The sequence below is a fragment of the Aptenodytes forsteri genome, unplaced genomic scaffold (assembly GCF_000699145.1).
Source record: "Aptenodytes forsteri isolate BGI_AS27 unplaced genomic scaffold, ASM69914v1 Scaffold95, whole genome shotgun sequence".
NCBI lineage: Eukaryota > Metazoa > Chordata > Aves > Sphenisciformes > Spheniscidae > Aptenodytes > Aptenodytes forsteri.
In genome coordinates, this window is record NW_008794624.1 from 1025589 (window position 1) to 1044148 (window position 18560).

General features: G+C 37.9%; 1 protein-coding gene across 2 annotated transcripts in view; it reads left to right on the top strand.

Moving 5' to 3' along the window:
• The first annotated feature begins 6488 nt into the window (after nt 1–6488).
• PRRC2C (proline rich coiled-coil 2C) overlaps nt 6489–18560 on the top strand; it is a 66610-nt gene continuing 54538 nt past the window's right edge. Inside the window, exons 1-4 of one of the 2 annotated variants that reach the window (XM_009273295.2) lie at nt 6489–6509; nt 13596–13763; nt 15004–15181; nt 18452–18558. In XM_009273295.2, coding sequence (XP_009271570.1) covers nt 13649–13763; nt 15004–15181; nt 18452–18558 — 400 coding nt within the window. In that variant the 5' untranslated portion in view covers nt 6489–6509; nt 13596–13648. Of the gene's footprint in view, nt 6510–13595; nt 13764–15003; nt 15182–18451; nt 18559–18560 lie in introns of those variants that run through there. The other variant, XM_019470496.1, reaches the window with a different exon arrangement.

Consider the following 18560-nt stretch of genomic DNA (forward strand, 5'->3'; position numbering starts at 1 on the left):
GGCAGGGCTGCTCTCAATCCCTTCATCCCCCAGCCTGTATTGATACTGGGGGTTGCCCTGACCCAGGTGCAGGACCCTTGCACTTGGCCCTGTCGAACCTCATGAGATTCACACAGGCCCACTTCTCGAGCTTGTCCAGGTCCCTCTGGATGGCATCCCATCCTTTTGGCGTGTCGACTGTACCACTCAGCTTGGTGTCATCTGCAAACTTGCTGAGGGTGCACTTCGGTTGGATCCTTCAATAACAAAAGCATCTTGAGAAGATAAACAGAAAAAAGTTGGAAAAAATAGGTGGAGAAGAGGGAATTCATTTTGGCACATCTGTTCAAAAGAGGAATGAAAATCCTTAAGGATGTAGCCCTAGAGTGGTTCTTGTGCAAATATTCCAAAATATTCTGAAAGAGCTCATGAACAGAAGAGCTTGAACATTATTTCAAAGCAACATCTAACTGATTTCTGAAGTAAAAAACCTTAGATGTAACTATGTTACTTAAGGACTGATCTATGAATAGAGGCTTTGAAAAAATAAGTTTTGTATAAAAACTTATTTGCAGCTGATGTCAGGGATACTTTAAAGGTGCAGAAAGGTATGATGTGGAGAGAAATCCACTGCTCAAAGTGAGTCATGGTTCCTTGGGAAGAACACTGAAACTAAGCGTCACTTCCTCTGTCAAGAAATGTTAATTATTACAGTGGGGCTTGGAAATTGTGGTAAAGGAGCAGGAAATGGGAGTCTTGAAAAAGATTCTTTGAGTTATTCACAGCAAGGAATGGCTTTACATTTGTCTCAATCTGTCCTGCCCTCTTCCACTGTCCACTTCAACATGGGGAGGGTTGGAAATATGCCACCAGTTTAAATGGCATTTGTTGTGGTTTAACTCCAGCTGGCAACTGAGCACCACACAGCCACTTGCTCACTCCCCCCCCCCCCCCCGGAAGGGGGGGAGAAGTGGAAGAGTAAAAGTGAGAACACTTGTGGGCTAAGATAAAAACAGTTTAATAAATGAACTAAAATAATAATAAATTGTAATGAAAAGGACAGTAACAAAAAGAGAGAGAAATAAAACCCAAGAAAGACAAGCAGTGCAAATGAAAAACAATTGCTTCCCACCAACGGCCCAATGCCCAGCCAGTCCCCGAGCAGCGGCCCCCCCGGCCAGCTTTCCCCCAGTTTATGTACTGAGCATGACGTCACATGGTATGGAATATCCCTTTGGCCAGTTTGGGTCAGCTGTCCTGGCTGTGCCCCCTCCCAGCTTCTTGTGCACCTCCAACCTTCTCAGTCAGTAGAGCATGGGAAGCTGAAAAGTCCTTGACTAGTGTAAGCACTACTTAGCAACAACTAAAACATCAATGTGTTATCAGCACTATTCTCATCCTAAATCCAAAACACAGCACTGTACCAGCTACTAGAAAGAAAATTAACTCTATCCCAGCTGAAACCAGGACAGCATTGTTTCAAAAGTGCAAGGGCTTTTGCAGTAAGAGTATTAAAACGAAAGGGAAAAATGAAACATTGGAGAGAGGTGATTTTAAATGGCTGCAACTTCTGCTGCTCATCTGTTGGGAATCTGGTCTGTTTTCATGTACCTATTGATTATCTTTCATCAGCTCCCTAAAAGGAAGTGTTTTGCACCAAACACTGTGACCGACTTAAGGAGTCAACTCTTGTTCAGCTCAGCTGTTGTTTCTGGTAACTTGTCCCAGACAGCCGCCTGCAGAGGAACAGATCCTAAGCACTGTTCAGCCTGTGTCTGGAATCAGATCTGCTGAAGTGCAGCTGGAAGGGAACCGCAGCTCGCTGGTACTCTGTATGTTTAGAAATAAGAGAAAATCCAGTAATATGTGGAGGCTTCTTGCTCATACCTTTTTTGCTGTAGGGTACAAGCAATTCTGTTTCCTTTATTCTTGCAAACGCATCCTCAAACCAACCATCATCACCAGTTCTGATTATTCTTTACATACAATTAAATCTAAATGTAGCAAGTGCAGAAAAGTGCCGACCATCTGAATATTTTCAGCACACTCATTTGAACGGACATGAACAGACATCTGTATGTCATCAGTTGTGTAGCTTCTTTTGCAGCCCCACTGTGGGCTTCCCTTTTGCTCCCCTGTTCTCAGCCTGACAGAGCAACCACTACTCAGGATGCCGCTAAGGAGGAGACTCCCCATGTCGCTTTCTGTGTGCATGGGGATAATGGCTATGCTAGTATTTTTGCCTTTCCAGGCTTCTGCTGGATGGTGTGATGCAGTTGAGCAAGAAACAAAGTGGTACTTGTGACAGTATGCTAAGTGCATTTGTAATTTTTTTTAAGGGACTGTTTGTGATCTTAAACATTAACAGATGCCTTTGCAGAGAGTGGCTGTGGTCAGGATAAACTGACCTAAATTAGTTTATAAGAAACCTAGTGAATAGTTGTAACTCTTTCAGTTAAAAAAGAATTCTGATAGGTAAGACAGGTCGCATTAGTTTTCTGTATTCAGAAAAAAGTGCTGCCTAACAACCTACTATTTGAATACTGTACTTTGATAGCAGGTACGTGGCTTGTTTCTGCAAGAATTTGCCTTAATTTATTCCCTTTTTCTCAAATAGGCAGCAATTCAGTTTTGAGAGCTTTGAAGTTTTCTCATTCTTCTAAATAATGGAAACTTCTTTAATAAACACTTTTGCAAATCTTTAAAATAAAAATCTCATTTGGCATCTGCAAGTTGGAAAGCTAATTGGGTGAAAGTGCTTACATTGTTCTGTTCCTAGAAGTAATGAGACCGCATCTCATGATGCTCTCTTTAATTGTATAGAAACTGTTGGTTTTTTTTTTTCTGGTCCTGGCTTCCTTCCAGCACTTCAAAACTCCTGCCACAATTAAAAATTTACAATTTTAAAAAGTTTCTTAACTAACTGCATGAAACTGGAAAATCAAAAACCTGTCTTGCAAAAAAATTTGCTCTAATGCTCAGTGAGAAAGAAATAGAGACTTGTAAAGAAATTGTCAGGCTAAGAAGGAATAAAATAGCCTGCCTTAAAAGTGAGCTGCAAAGAAGTTTTGGATCTTACATTTTCAGAAATGGATACATTTTTAGTTGAAATGTGTTCGGTAATCTTGCAAAACATCTAAATTATTCTAATTTATGTTTGAGGATTATCAGAACCCTGCAAGAATAGCTGTGTTGTGTTAGTGCATTAGCTTTATGGTGTGCTAGTTCTGACTTACGTGTGGCACGCGCTGTCAGTCTCTTTACTGGAATGTCTTGAAAAATCGTTTCTGGCAAAGAAGCTGTTTAAATGTACTTTGATAACTTGAAAATGGGCTGATACTTGAAGGAATGCTTCTAATACAGTACAGTTATTAGTAGTTATTAATCTTTGTCATTTTTACTTGAGCTGTGGCGGTGGTATTAAGTTTTTCCCACTAGTCTGGTTTATGTAGAACAAGTGAGTAAAGGAGCTAGATGCTTGCAATACCAATGAAGGCTGTAGTATATTTTATGTGGTCACTATACACCACTGGTGAAATTTTAGTCTGGCAACTGTATTCTTCTCATAATATAGATTGTAGTCTTTTCAGGCTCTGGAAGCTTTTTATTCATGTATCAGTGAGAAACAAGATTCGTTTTACATTGCTGCTTTGTTGTGCCTCAACCTAAACTGGGAATTGCTCTGAAAAGAATTGAAAAGCTCATTCCACTAGCCTGTTGGTCATTACTATTTGAGTTTGCCAGCAGACATACAGAGAACTATTTCTTTAAGCACGAGTCCGTGTTTACTTCAGTCATCAGTGGGAAGCTATCTGGGACAAATGCAACCTTCCAAAACCATGAATGTAAGGGCAGAAGCAAGATGTGCTGGATCAGTGTTGAGGTTGGTGTATTTATGCGAAGATCATTCTGGTCCATTCCAGTAGAGGTGAATGCTGAACTCGACATGCATCTGGTCTAGTGGCACATCCTGGGTTTCTGATTCTTATAATTTTATGGTGCCTGTGACACACGCAGCTATGGTGTACAACTTCAACCTTTAAGTCCATTCTCTTTATTTGGTTGTATGCAAATTCCATCAGTATATTACTCTAAAGATCTGTCCCTCATGTTGCAAAGAAGTTTGAAAAAATGACCAAAATAAATTTTCTAAACTCAGAAGCCAAATTAAAATCACTTCTGTCTAGAGCTTTTAAGCCAGTCATCCTTTTTTTTTGGCTACACAGAAGATTATAGACTTAAGGCTGAGTCTGGACATTGTGTATTTCACTTCTTGAAGGTACTTGAATGCTAGAGTAAGTATGGGAGAGGATTTCTGTAGGAGTATTGTGTGCCTAAAGGTCCTGTTGCTGGAGATAGCAGATCTTGGATTTTCAGTTCAGAATTGTCATGTAAATATTCTAAGCAGAATGGTTTTTAGGGACCTTGTGTATTTAATTTAGTATAAGCTGTATAGTTACGCTTGAATTTATTCAACTGTACTTTAGGTGTTCTGGGGGAGAGTGTGTGTGGCTTTGTATGAGTGGTGGAACACGGAGGTGCAGTGGTAAGTCTAATGATGTTCAAGACTAAGAAGTTGTAGGCAATAGTAGAGGCTTTTTTTGTTAAAACTCTCTGGTGATACTTGTACCCTTTTTCATTGTCTAACTTCTGGTAATTCAAAGAATTACATTCTACTACTGTTTTCTTCTGAAATTCTGGAAATAGTGTTTAATGTGACAAGCAAGAGGAGGAGCCTTGGAGCTTTAAGTTTATCATCCGTATTTAGTTTGAAGATACAAAATACATTGAAGGGAGTTTCTTAATTCAGCCTTGTTTGATACTTGACTTTGATACTTGATACTTTTAAAAATTGATTTCTATTTTAATTGTAAACTTATCTTTAAAATACAAAGCTATTGTCCTTCCTTTGCAGAGGATGTAAATTTACTAGAAAACTGACTAGAAAGTGAAAACCTTAATGTAAAGGCATAGGAGCAGTAGTCTGAGGAAATGTTTTTCCCTGCTGGGAAGAAGGGCAGGGGTTGGTTGTTGGTCCTGAACTCCCTTTAAGTCACCGGTTCATCTGCTGCTGGTTACTAGGTGTCTGCGCTCCAGACCTCGTTCACTGCCTGTTGCTTGGGAGCATCTGTTCCTTCCTTAGGACTCCTTTCCTGTGGTGATGTGCTGCCTGCTTACAAATTTCGTTTGTTGTCTGGGAAGTCCGGATGAGTATTTGTATCTTAGTAGCTACAAAGTAAAAGTTAAGTATGTTGCTGGCTCTTGGTAAGCTTCTGAATGGTAACAGTGAAACTACCCATAAAAAGTTACTAGTCACTCTGCTAATTTGAGTCACAGGATGGGAACTTAATTCCCATTGGTTGTAGCAGGAGATAGATGCCTAAATAGATTGGAAGCACTGTGGCTTTAGTCTAAAATTTAAACTGAAAATTAATTTCAGTTCATCAGCCTCTTCCAGTGAGAAACATGGTGCCAATGCTTTGTCCTTCCAGCTTTTTTCCTTGGAAAAGAGAGTTGGGTTTTTTTTTCGTTTGAACCACTTCTTTACTATCTTCATTCTGCTTGATGTGATAAGGATTTAAAGACCTTCACTGGATATTATCACAGCCATAAGAATTATGTGCAGGGCTTTGGAGAGAGCCTTACTCTTAGTTTCAAGAGAATTTGCTTTACTTCAGTAAGTGGCCATCATTTTACAAAGATGACAAAAAAGTGTTTAAAAAAAAGTTAGGTAGCCATTGGTCATCTTTTAGTACCTATCAACCTTTAAAACCTGCTATCTATATTTGTACATCTCAAAAACATGGTTTTTTTTAATTTGTGGCATGCCTTCTGTAGCCAGTCTTATACTATTTATTTTAAATGTTTCATTGATAGCACTTTGTACATTTTAGATTTGAATCTCATCTAGTGATAAAACTGGGTTTATGTCACAAATGTAGAAGAATCTACAGCCAGAAGAGTACTTAGAAGTGTAATTATAAAGCTAAAGTAGACAGAGGTATTACATGTTCTGCACGTACAGTAGTTGAGAACTGAATAAAATTTTTAGGGAGATGCTTGCTAATTTCAGCATTTTGTTCATAAGAATAGCTGTATTTATGTTTGAGTGCCTCTTTACAAGGAAGGAAGGAGATAATGTAAAAGGTAAAGTAAGTATAAGAGCTGTGTTGATGAACAGCTTCTCTTATTCAGTAGAAAGTGGGAGACCAAAATTGGGCCACTGGTGTAAAACATGGAAGAAAGTGACATACATAAACATTGATAGCATTGAATCCCTGGGTAAGAGTATTGCCTTAGATAATATTTAGATAGTATTTGTCAAAATATTGAACAGCTTTATTTGATACTCTGAATATAAACATGCAAAAAAATTTATCCTCAAACTAAATGAAATGAAAACTGTCCTTTCTTTCCCCAGAGTTCTTAACTAGCTGTACTGGCATCATTCTGCCTGTGAGGGGAGGGGACCATAACCTCTCTGTTTCCTGAGGTCACTTCAGGAGGAGAAGATTTCATAAACAGTACAGGTATCAGAAATTATCTTAGCTAAAAGGAAGAGGCTTTAGTGAAAATATTTAGTGCATTTTTGACAGCTTTATTACCAGTGTGAGTTTATCCTGTCTGTAGCTTTTGGATCCCTTGTTATATGGGCACACTTAAAAAGACATGTTGATCATGATTGATCCTATGGATCAAGCTTCTTTTGGCAGGGCTGTTCCACAGGTATATGATTTCCATGCATGTTGAATGAAATATTCATGCACATACAGTTAAATATATATTCAAATCTGTGGATAGAGATAAATTTGAGGTTTGCATGGTTGCTGTCCTTTTATCTGTGTTGTTTTTACTCCAGCCAGCTGCTCGTAACTCATTTTTCCTTTTGTTCTCAAGAATGCACTGGAAAAAAAGAATAGAACCGACAGATTATTTTAGTGTGTGCTAATATATTTCTGCTGCAGGATGTGTCCTGAAAGTTTATTTTAAAAGTGTTAGTCACTGCTATTAGTGCCATGTTAGACTTAAGAGACTCCTAATAAAAGTTCCCTGAGATGTTGTGGTTTGTTGCTGGTTGTCCTGTTGGAAGGCCGTATTCTAGGTGACTAGTATTTCTCACAGAAGACAATTCAACAAGCTGCCTTCCAGTCTTTCTAAGGCAGCAAAAGATTTGCTTGCTCTATAGATGGCTAGTTTAAACTAACATATGCTTTGTGGTAAAGTTAGTTTCTGTGTAGACTTTTTGTGGGTGGCTAATTTTGGTTGTTTTTCATTGCCTAGCTTAGTAGCTCTATTTAGACTGTTGTTAGGTGTCTCTTAGAACTGATGCAGACATATTTGTGGATGCTCATTTCTGGCATCCACAGACTGCATTTTAATAAGATGCACCTGTGGGATAATGTCCTAAAATGGCTTTCTTCTGTCATGATCTGTTTTCCACCTGACATACCTAGTTTTGGTCGTGTTTTGGAAAGACTTTCTTAGGCTTTAAAGGGGAGTAATTTGAAGAATGATAGGACTAGCAAAGCCTGCTTTGCTACAGCTTTGTCTCATGACAGAGTGCATTGGTTCTAAGGAGCAAAACTCATTTTCATTTTTCCGTTTGGTGGCCATTAACAATACTCCTCTGTAGATTGTCTAGTGCCTCAGGGATCGGCCCGTGCTATGGTTTTTCTTCTGAGGTGATGGGTGCAGAAGAGATGGTGATTAAAAGGGTTTTCTTTTCCTACTTGGCCACCTACCTTCACAGAATTTATAGAATCAATGCAATCTTTGCGTTGTGTACCCTCTTTCAAGCTCTGCTGAAAACTGGTGAGCCCAAAATCTAGATATGGGGAAGAAAAATTGAGGTGGAAGTGTGTAGTAGCCCGGCTTTCTAAGGAAGTAAAACTTAGTATAGATCTTGTTCAAGAATGAGTTGTAGTGAGATCTACCCAGAACTCTTTGAAGATCTGGAGAGCTTCTATTCTGTAGGTCATAGAGCCATGTCTGAGGTACATGAAATAGAAGCTCAAAAGTTCCCAAAATCTTTACTGCAATTTTCAGCTGGCTTAGCAACAACCTACTTGACAATGAACCCTGCTGCAAATTGCTCTTGGGGAGGGTGGGAAATCCTGACCTTAGAGCCTTTTTTATTAGATGCTTTGATTTGATGGAGACTTTTGCTACTTAAGTGTTACTGGAGGTTTTTGAAACTTGTTTTCATGTCCTATTAAGTAAGTTCTGAAGCTATTAAGAATTCTTAATAGTGGGATAAATGACCAAAACATTTGGGGAGGGGGGGTGTTGGGTTTTTTTGCTAAAATTGGGCCTGAAAACCTCAGTCCCAGAATGATGCTTTGGGCACTAGAAAGCTGTAAATATAAGGTCATCATAAGAGATTGTTAGTTAGTGTGTATTGTTTATAAACATCCATGTCAGAGAAGTGAAATCAGTATGTTTAATTGTAATTCTATGTTATTTGTGTGCAATCTTTTCTGCGCAAACCCATGTATTCAATAATTACACAATATTTTTGAGTGTTCATTTAAAATAACAGGGTTCCTTTATAATGGGTTATAAATAAGGCAGGCTTTTTTGGGTTCCAAGTACATTGAATCCAGTATCCTATGTTTCTCTGTTATAAATTGGCTTTATATTTCTGTAAATGATCTCAATTAGTCTCTTTTCTGAAGATCACACAGTTGTTTTTCAGAATTTAATATCTAGCTGCAGATTATGCTTAGGTTTTACAGTTAGGAGGCAACTTCTCCAGTGAAGTTCTAGAGTCTAAATATGCCAGACTTACAGTTGAAATGAAACCTTTCTTTTCTAGCTGAAATTTTTAATGCTGTGTTAATTTATCTGGGGTTTTGAGTTCAGTGGTCTTTTGAAATTAATAACACTGAATTTGGGAACATCTGCCTCTAATATCAGTCGAGCATGTGGCAAAAAAGCTTAATTTTTTTCAATTGTATTATTTAGTTCCAGACTTAGCAGAACCACATTCTTCAGTGTGCCAGAAACAAAGCTATTCTAAGTGGAGTTATGGCTGGATACAAATGACAAATTCGTATATGATGTTTTTTGCCCCTTAACCACTTTCTTTAATGTGCTTAAAATAGTGTATGAAAAGTCTTTCTGGATTTGTTTCTTGTTTTCTGTTTTAAGAGAGGTGCTAATGTGTCCCAGTTACGAATAAACTTTCATGTAGTGTTTTTTATGATGTTTCCCACTTCACAGATGGGCATTTGAGGCACTGAGAGTTGAAGGTTCTAGGATATATTCAGCAGGTTTGAGTCTTGAATGGTGTGCTTTGCCTTAAGTCATTCCAGCTCGTCCTTCTCCAAATTTAGCCAAAATATAGCCTTTGGAGTGGAAGTGGCAGGGACGAGATATCCTAGCTGTATTGAATAGGGAATGTGGGAATTACTCTGGTATTTACTGAATGTTTTTAGGACTTCAAAATCCTGGGAAGCTAATGTACAGGTTACCTGTCCTAACTGATTGTGTGCTTGTATGCTAAATAGGCGTGGGCTGTGGGGTTTAAGAAGGTAGGACTGCATATAAAAGATAACTGTAATATTGCTGAAGAAATCTCTTGACATGTTACACTTGTGTAAAAAATGAAGACTTCTTTTGTCTAGAGGTTTAAAAATACAGCATGTAAAATACAGATCTAGAGAGTTTGTCATGCAGCTGTCCGTGCTTACATCAGCTAGGATGGGATGTTTGAAAAATACAAGGAATAGTAGTCTTTCTCCCAAAGGTGAGGAATGGTGTATGCTGTGCTTCAAACATATAAAATATATTAATTAGAAGACCATAACATAGAGAATACAGTTATTTTCCATGGCAATAGTAAGAATTGATCTGCCCCCGCCTTCTTTATCCCCCTATGGATAAAGAAGCTAACTTTCTACCTGAACCTTTACACAACTCTCTTCCCCTTTCCATGCCTGTCTGTACTTCTTCACCAAGACAACAAAATATCATAGCTTACACAGAATGCTGTTCTGTTCTCACATATATGAAATACTGTTTTTTCATATGTATAATAAAACTACAAAATACTGAAATAGACATGGGGGGAGAGAAGGAAGGAAACTAGACAAGAATCGCTGAGTTAAGTTGTTAGATGTTTTAAACTTCTTACCCCTCCAGTCCTCAAAAGTGACCTCAAATATGTAATATTCTTCCTTATTTAATTACATAAGAACTTTTTTCCAAAGTGGAGGTAGTATCTTTTCTACTCTGCAGTTGGCCCTAATGGAACACTATGCAAAGTTTACAGACATATGAATTAGTATCATTAAATTCTGAACAAGTCATTTTGGGGAATTCTGAAATGATCAGGAGAGCAAGGAACTTAGTGGAAAAGGTCTGTGTAGTATGTATGGGTTTTTTCTTTGCTGTGTTTTTATTATTATTTTAAAAATATGATTCTACAGTCTGGAATATACTGCATTCTGTTTGCTCTTCTACCAACTATAAGTATCTAAAAGGGCACAAGTAAATATCCCTTAACAGAGACCAGGATATCTAGAATTTGTGGCAGCTACTTACTGTGCTAATTTCATATGCTTCTGAGTTCACTGCAGGATCTAAATAAGCTAACCAGTTGCAGTCTGAAAAAAAAGTCTGGTACAGAAATTGCAGTAATAATTTTAACCTTAAAATCTTAAGGCCACAGTGAAGGTCAGTTAACTTACTTGATAACATTACAGTGTGGCTGAAAGGTAATCTTTGCTCCAGAATTTTGGGAGCATTGTGCCTTCTGTAATTATGCATAGTAGTAACTGTAGTCATTCAAAATGAATCGCTGACTTGCTTAAATTTTTTAATAGTGCAGTGAACCCTGCCAGCTGCCGTTATTGGTTGTACTGTTGCCTGTCCTTCTGTTCGCTATCATGGTAGTTATTTAATTTTGGTAAGTAGTTCTGACATCTTTCATGTGTTGCTGCTGTTCAGAGGTATACAGCCATCTCATGTTCTTATTCATATGACAGTGAGTCTAAACCTAGTGGACAGCAGCATTTTGCTTTTAAGGATTTGACTAATAGAGTTTGGACTAACAGCTACCTTACTGATAATAACAAAAGATGTAAATGTTAGGGCAAATTGGGAATCACTTGGTGAGTCTAGTACTTGCCAACCTATTGTATGCACAAATTAAACATGTCCTATGTTAAAATATCTTGTAGGTGGTGCTACAGAGGGAGTGATTCCAATGCTCCGGTATGGGAATGTAGCATATACAGCTAAAGTTTGAGTGAAAAGGCAAAGGTCTTGGAGCTGGATACATTTCATATGGCTCAAAACCATGCAATTATCTCTTTATAACTGTTATTAGATGGCACTGGGTGCTTGTTTAATGTGTGACCTGGCAGGTATGTTTGTAGAGGGCCACATGGGCTCTTCAGAGGGAGGATTTGTCATCCCTGGCTTGAGTAGCTGGTCTAAAGTCTAATTTTGCAAGTGTATCTTCTTTGGCAACCAGTATCAGGTCTAAACTTAGTTAAATATGAGTATTTTGACTGGCCTAATTTAAAAGAGCACTGTTTGCAGTGCTTGATTTATTTTCTGCAAGTCAGATTACTGAGGAATGTGCAATTTTAATCAATTTAAAATATTCTGTTTCTTTTTCTCTGTAGTGTAACTTTGGAAAAACTTGTCAAACAGTATGAATTTTAATAGTATAAAAGGCATAGAACTCAGCTGTAATGAGCAGACCAATTTTTGTAAATTTGACATAAAAAAGCATTATTGGGGAACGTGATCACTGCCTCCTGTTCTTTAAGCTATCAAATGTTCTAGAAAGAACAATTGTTACAATTAAGATTTGTCCAAGTATGAATTCTGTCTTCTGCAGTAAAGAGAGTTATGATTAAGATTTTCCATGTTTGATCTCTACCAGAAGTACAGGCTTTGGAAAGTATGACAAAAACTCAACATTATCTTAAACCATCCTCAAACTGCCTTCTGCTCTGCCTGCATCTATTAGGGCTTCGCTGCTTTTGTGAATTGGTGGGGCAAGAAATGACCTGTCATCTTTTCTTTTTTCCTTTTTTTTTTCCCTTCCCTTTCCAACTTCTAGATTATTCACCATTGTGAAGCTACTTTTGGTTTACTAAATCTGGGGCTGGGATAAGTCTTGGGCTGAAAATTAAAACTGCGAATTGTTCTCACTTGAAAGAGTGTGTGAGCATAGCTAAATATCAGGTAATTATAGTGTATTACTTGATATGGTTGTATGCACACCTGAAAGCTTGTTTGCCACCCATGTGCTCCTGGTAATTATCTGCCCAATACTTTCTCTTCTGATGCTCCAGGATGATTGTGGTCATAAATACAAGTCTGGGAGCAGCAAGTAACAGGAGAATTGAAGGGAAAGAATCTGCCAGGTTCTTTTACTGAAGACCTTATGATAAACTTGAGTTTCCTCATAGAAGAAGAGGCTAATGCAGGGCCTAATGTCTGATTTAGACTCCAGCTTGATAAACTAGTCTGCCTGGATTTAGGTCTCCAGGCTAGCTGAAAGCAGTTGTGTGGCCATGAAGAATAATAATGGGCAAAGCTTGATGTTGTTGAATTGCAAATAAGTATTGGGGCAGCGGTGAACAGTGAATGGTTGCCTAAAATCTGCTTGACTGATAGCTCCAAAGATAAGCATGTTTAAATTGGTGTATCAGGCTGGGTTTTTTCTTCCCTGTGCCTTTAATGATGTTTGAGTAGTGAGCTGTGGCTTCCAGTGAAACCTTGCAGCCTCAATACGTAGGTTTTTGGATAGATAAGGGATGGCCTAACAGCCATATCCGAGGTCTGTGTTCTGGTTACATGCTCTGCTTGGTGGGCTGGGTTCACCCTGCTTCCATCCTGTATTTCATGTTTTTGGATGACATGAGGAATGGCTGTTGGTGTAACACATGCCATTGAAATAGCCAAATGTTGACCAGTCTGGCAAAAAAATCTGGGTTCTTTTTGTCAAGGCCTGCTATTCTGGGGGAAGGAGGGAGGAGAGAGATGACCTGTTCTAACAGCCCTGTAACTTACTGCTGCAAGAACAACAGTGTAACTCTTGGTTTAAGGAAGTCTCACGCTCCCTGTCAGAACATACTGTATTCCTAGTTTTGATAAAGAAAATTTCTGACTCAGTGTATTTAATTTCTCTAGCTGCTGAGTTCATGATGATTTTAATTGGGGAGAAAAAAACAAATTCCAGAAATACTGTACCACAGGTAATAGTATCTCAGCACTTGGCTTCAGGAGTGGGTGAAGTCATTGAGCTTCGACAGTGGGGAGCTAGATGCTGGTGGAAACTTTGCATGTTTGGGGTTTGGGGTTTTTTTTTAGTGAAATCATGGACAATATTTACCACTTTTACAGGGTTTGATATTAATTAAATGCTGACCCTTCTGATTTTGTGACATTCAAATTGTAGAGATGGAAATGCTTTAAAATTACAAGTGTTACATAAGGCTAGGGGTTTCTGGAGTTAATGTATTCTATGGCATCTCCAGTATGCTTAAATGTAACAGTGCTAATGGTGTTAAATATGCTGTCCTCTTTTGCCCTGTGAACTCTGTCTTAAGTATTGGCTTATATTCAAGTTGCTTTTCTGTTGTTTTTCTTTTCAGGCAAATTTTGAGGGGTGAGCAGGAGGTACCAGACTCGATGAGTTTCCACCGAAATGTCGGAAAAGTCAGGCCAGAGTACAAAAGCAAAGGATGGAAAAACAAAGTATGCAACACTCAGTCTGTTTAATACTTACAAGGGAAAGTCACTGGAAACTCAGAAAACCACAGGTGAGTAAACTGACTTTAGTTTTACATTCTGTTTCATCATTACTGTAGTACTAATTAAGAGTGCAAAGTGTATGAGCACTTAACCACAGCAAGATTTTTTTTTTAACTGCTAGATAGAATAGTTAAGTGGAAGAATTCTGGAAAGCAATGTTGATTACAGTTTCTGGTTAGCTGTAAACAAGAGTATCAGTTCAGGGAGACAGCATTTGCAGTCTAGTAGGAAGTAGAATATAGGTAAATAAAACCTGTTTTATAGCTGCAGTCTCCATTTGTTATCAGCATGACATGCCATTCCCCAGCTGTGCCTTTTACCATATTTCAGAAAACATTTGCAGTACTGGAGGTGTTTGATTAACAAGAAGGCAATTATCACTTTCCAATCAGGTGCTTTGTCTGTTTTCTAGACAAATGCTGGGTGAAACTTATACTGACCTTTCAAATAAGGCTACTGCGGGCCTGCTTTTTCATGATTGGATTGAGAACCAGGGGGGAATGACACTGAAGGCTTTGAATTTGATTTGACATACTTGCCTAAACTGGGGGGTGAAAAGAGGGAAAGTGTGTTCAAACTTTGTTAAAGTTTTCCACAATATTATTTTTAAAGGTTGAAACTGGGTTGTTTGTAATGATACAACATGCCTAGGGTAGTATCTTGTACTTGTCACCTGAGTTGATTAGCTGGTAGGTTGAATGTCCTGTGTAGCACGCTAGCTTCATATTGCTTTTTCGTACTTGTGGTCTGGAGTAAATGCAATTTGTATGAATGTTTTTGCAAGAGCAGCATCTGCCAGCTGGAACTGGCAGCAAAAAAGAAATGGGCTGGACCCATGTGGGTATTCCTGGACTCATCAAGGTACATTAAACTCCAAAAGGAGCAAGAGAATGATGCTTGACAACATGTTAAAGGATATTAAGACATCAACATCATATTTTAAATGGCTCCTCTACCTTTCTGTCACTGAGCATTGTGTATAAAGGTGGGGCCATATATCCTTTTTAATCTCTGGAATAGGCTAACCATAGTGACTCAGTATTCAAAAAGTACTCAAGTTCTCCCAAACCAAGTATTTCTAATTCCCTTTTTTTAAATTAAAACATGAAAAATTTTGAATTTCTAATTCTTATACTCTTAATTTTTTCTGTGTTTCTTGCAAAACATTTTTATTGATTTATGTAGCTTTGCATGAACACTATCCGCTAAACAGCATTGTTAACTTGCACTTCCTGTTTTGGCATGCAGTTGCTGCACGCCATGGATTACAGAGTCTTGGAAAAGTTGCTATTTCAAGGAGGATGCCTCCCCCAGCTAACCTCCCCAGTCTCAAAGCAGAGAACAAAGGCAATGACCCTAACGTGAACATTGTGCCTAAAGATGGCACAGGATGGGCTTCAAAACAAGAACAGCACGAAGAAGAAAAGTAAGTGACTAATGAGATCTGGATTGTTCTGCTGTGCTGTTTCTCTCAAGTTTTCCCAAAACCAGGGGTGGGCAGGGCCTGGGAAGAAATTGGCTAGACTTGACTGTCCTCAAGATAGCTAGCAGAGAGGAAATAGCACCATTATTAATTTTTGTGACGAAGAATCTTGCTATTAGGGGGATAGTTTAAAAAAATAAAAACCAAAAAAAAACCCACCAAAAAAACCACCCTTAAGATGAAAACAGTATGTTTATAAATTCCATATGAGGGGATGAGTGTTTCCTTTAGTCACCTGACGTGGCTACCTTTGTGTAAGTTTTGATGGCTGCTTAAAGGAAATACTGTAGCATATTTTTGTAAGATCAGTGTAATCACCTTAAAATTCTCTTAACTATAGGAGGAACCCTTCGGTACATAGCAGCCAATTAAATAATAACATGCAAGTTCATGAGAGTATGCAAAAATCTGTTTAATTTAGTGTGATTGTGCTGATGTATGGCAGAGAAAGCTCAAATTCTTGGTTCGTATACATTTTTTTTGAATCTCTGCTTTATTTTCCTAATGGTTCTTAATATTTGCACTTTAATTTGTTTGCTTAATATGCCATAAATTCTACAGACTTACAAAAATTTTCTATCTTAAACTTTACACTATTGTTTCACACTCCCCCAATATATGATATAAACAAAATAGAAGTGATGGTGGTGATGATGTACTGCTATATACAGTGTATAATATAATTTCCCATCCTCAGTACAGTTTCATCTGCTAAGTTTGTTTCACACTTGTACAGGAGGTCAGCTAAAGAAAATAGTGACTAAAACTTTGCAATATTTAGAAAGTATTTTACAGCAAATTTTTTGCCATATAAGCTTAAAACAGGATATGATTCTCACTACAAAAGTAAAAGTGGGTTTTAAGTGTTTATTCTTTGACATATAAATTGTTCTGAAAAACACTTGAAGATAGAGGCACTGGTTGTATGTCACTAGCACTTGTGAAAGCAAAAGATGGTTAAAGGTTTTCTTCGCCTTCTTGCTGTCCCTTTGTTTCTCCTTGTATAGTTTCCTACATTTACATGTCAATTTTTGACATCTCTCTGAAAAGCTGTTAGACTTCAGGAATATAGTGTTGTGTTTAGTTCTTTGTTTTAAGCTTATGAAACTATAAATTTACAATTTTCTGCCCAGTGTTTTGTATTGTACTTGCACAACATCTTCCTGTACTTCAAGGTCACTTAACACTTTATCTAGTTAAACCTGTGTTGAGCCAGTAGCTTGTTGACTAAAACACATTTTATCTGCATCTTTGTCTGCCTTTCCATAGCCTGCTGCATGTATTAGTAGTATATTCTAGTAGTTGATGTTGCGTTTAAAAATAAATAAATATCTGTCCCTTATCTGTGACTGGAAGATGTTTGCCTTTGTATTTTTATATGCATTATTTTGATAAAGGCCTCAAAGACCACATAAAAGTAAAACTAGTGGGGAGAGGGATTCATTCCCAGGAACAGGTATGTATGCCCAGGCCACGAGTAAATTCTAAATTGAGACCTTCTAATGCGTTTGCTCGAGTCCTCAGACCATTTTTGTAAGTACTGCTATATTTCTCCAATATTTCAACATGCTTATAAATGCCACAGTTTACATGTAAAGTGTTTTGGTATTCCTCTCACAAGTGTTGTGGATAAAGGTAACATCTTGGTATCAGCTTGCTTTAGTTTAATTCTTTTTCTCTTGTATCACTGCATTGGAGTTCACATGAATGAGTTGTTCCCTGTAATTACGAATTTTTTTTCCTGCTGCTTTCCCAAGTTGTCACTTTCTATGGGTATTGCCTCAGTCCCTTTTTCCTGGATAGTGCAGCCTGTTGTGTATTGATTTGATTAATTCAGCTAGCACCAAGCTGAGTTCTTTCCCTCATCAATACCCACACCTATAGAACAGTGTTTGGATAACTCAAATTCTACATGGGCTTGGCTTTGAAAGAGTAGAACTGCAAGAAATGCAAGGAATAAACTCTTTAACAGTCTTGTTCCTTGTTTCACTTGTCTGACAAAGTACAGCCATGTAAGTTACAACTTTCTAAGCAGACTTTGGGGAAATGTGCAGTTGTAAGAAAATACAACTAAGTGGAAACAGAAAAGATATTTTTTTTTAATTCCAGTGATCTGTGGAAACAAATGAAAATTACATTCAGTTATCCCTGTGAGAAGCCAGTGTGTTTCTCCCCAGCAATGATTTTTTTTTTGTGATGTTTACTTCTATGTCAGTTCTGAGACTGCCATATAGTGCTTTGCTTTGATCGCTGCAGAACCCAAATGGAACTTACTTCTTGGTGGCAGTCCTCAGAAATTTAGGATTACTCTAGGATCTATTTAAAGCATTTACAATTGTTTATTGTAAGTTAACTGACACGATATTGCACTAGTTACCTCTTTACTGGTATAATAAAGTGATTCTAGACTACTGGATTTGCCCCATAATTCCTGTTTTATTAAAAATTACTACTAAGAGCTGGAGGTCTTGACTTGTAGACACTATGCTTTGGAGTCTTAAGTTATCTGAATATGCAGATTTCAGAAGTAGCTATTCTTGAAAAGTTAAACATCACTGAATCTGTAGACTAGAAAGATCTTCAAGGATATGCCTGGTTTTTATATTGGACAAAATGAGTGCTTATGTCTGCCTCCTCACTGTTAAGATGGTGAAATTGAGACTTTGTTCTTAATAGACATAAGCTTCTGGGCTCCAATTCATGGTACCCATAAATTTTTTTAATGATGTCTTTAGCTTTCCTGATCAGTTCCTTTTACTTCGTAATTTCTGACACACGTTTGCCTTCTTTCTCTCAGTTCATGGTGGTCTTTAAGTGCTTTCCTCTATTAACTCCTGAGGCAAGAGAACATTATTCCAAATTATTCCCTTCCGTGGTTGTAGATTGATTGGTTTTTTTGATTGTCCAATACACTACTTCAAAAGTTATAATTCTATTCATGCCTGACTGCATTTTCTGCCCAGCTATTTTCATTCATTCCTCTCCACTTTGGGAAATCTACTCTTGAAAGAATTAGCTAATTTATTCTGATTTTTAACTGTTACTGTAACAACTCCTTTTATATAAGAAAATGCTTTTTCTCCAGAAAAGTAGTTATTGGTTCTTCAGCTGCATAGCTACTTCATTTCATTCACCTGTTTGCAGTAGTAATCCTGACAATCTTATTCTGTGCTTACCCTCTTGTATTCACAAGTGCTTTTCCTCTAATTCCAGACAGCCAGACGTGCCGCAGACACAGCCAAAACCCGCTGTTCCTGCTCCTCCAGAAGCAGCTCCTGTTGCCAAATCGTGGGCCAACACCAAACCAGGTGGACAAGACGGT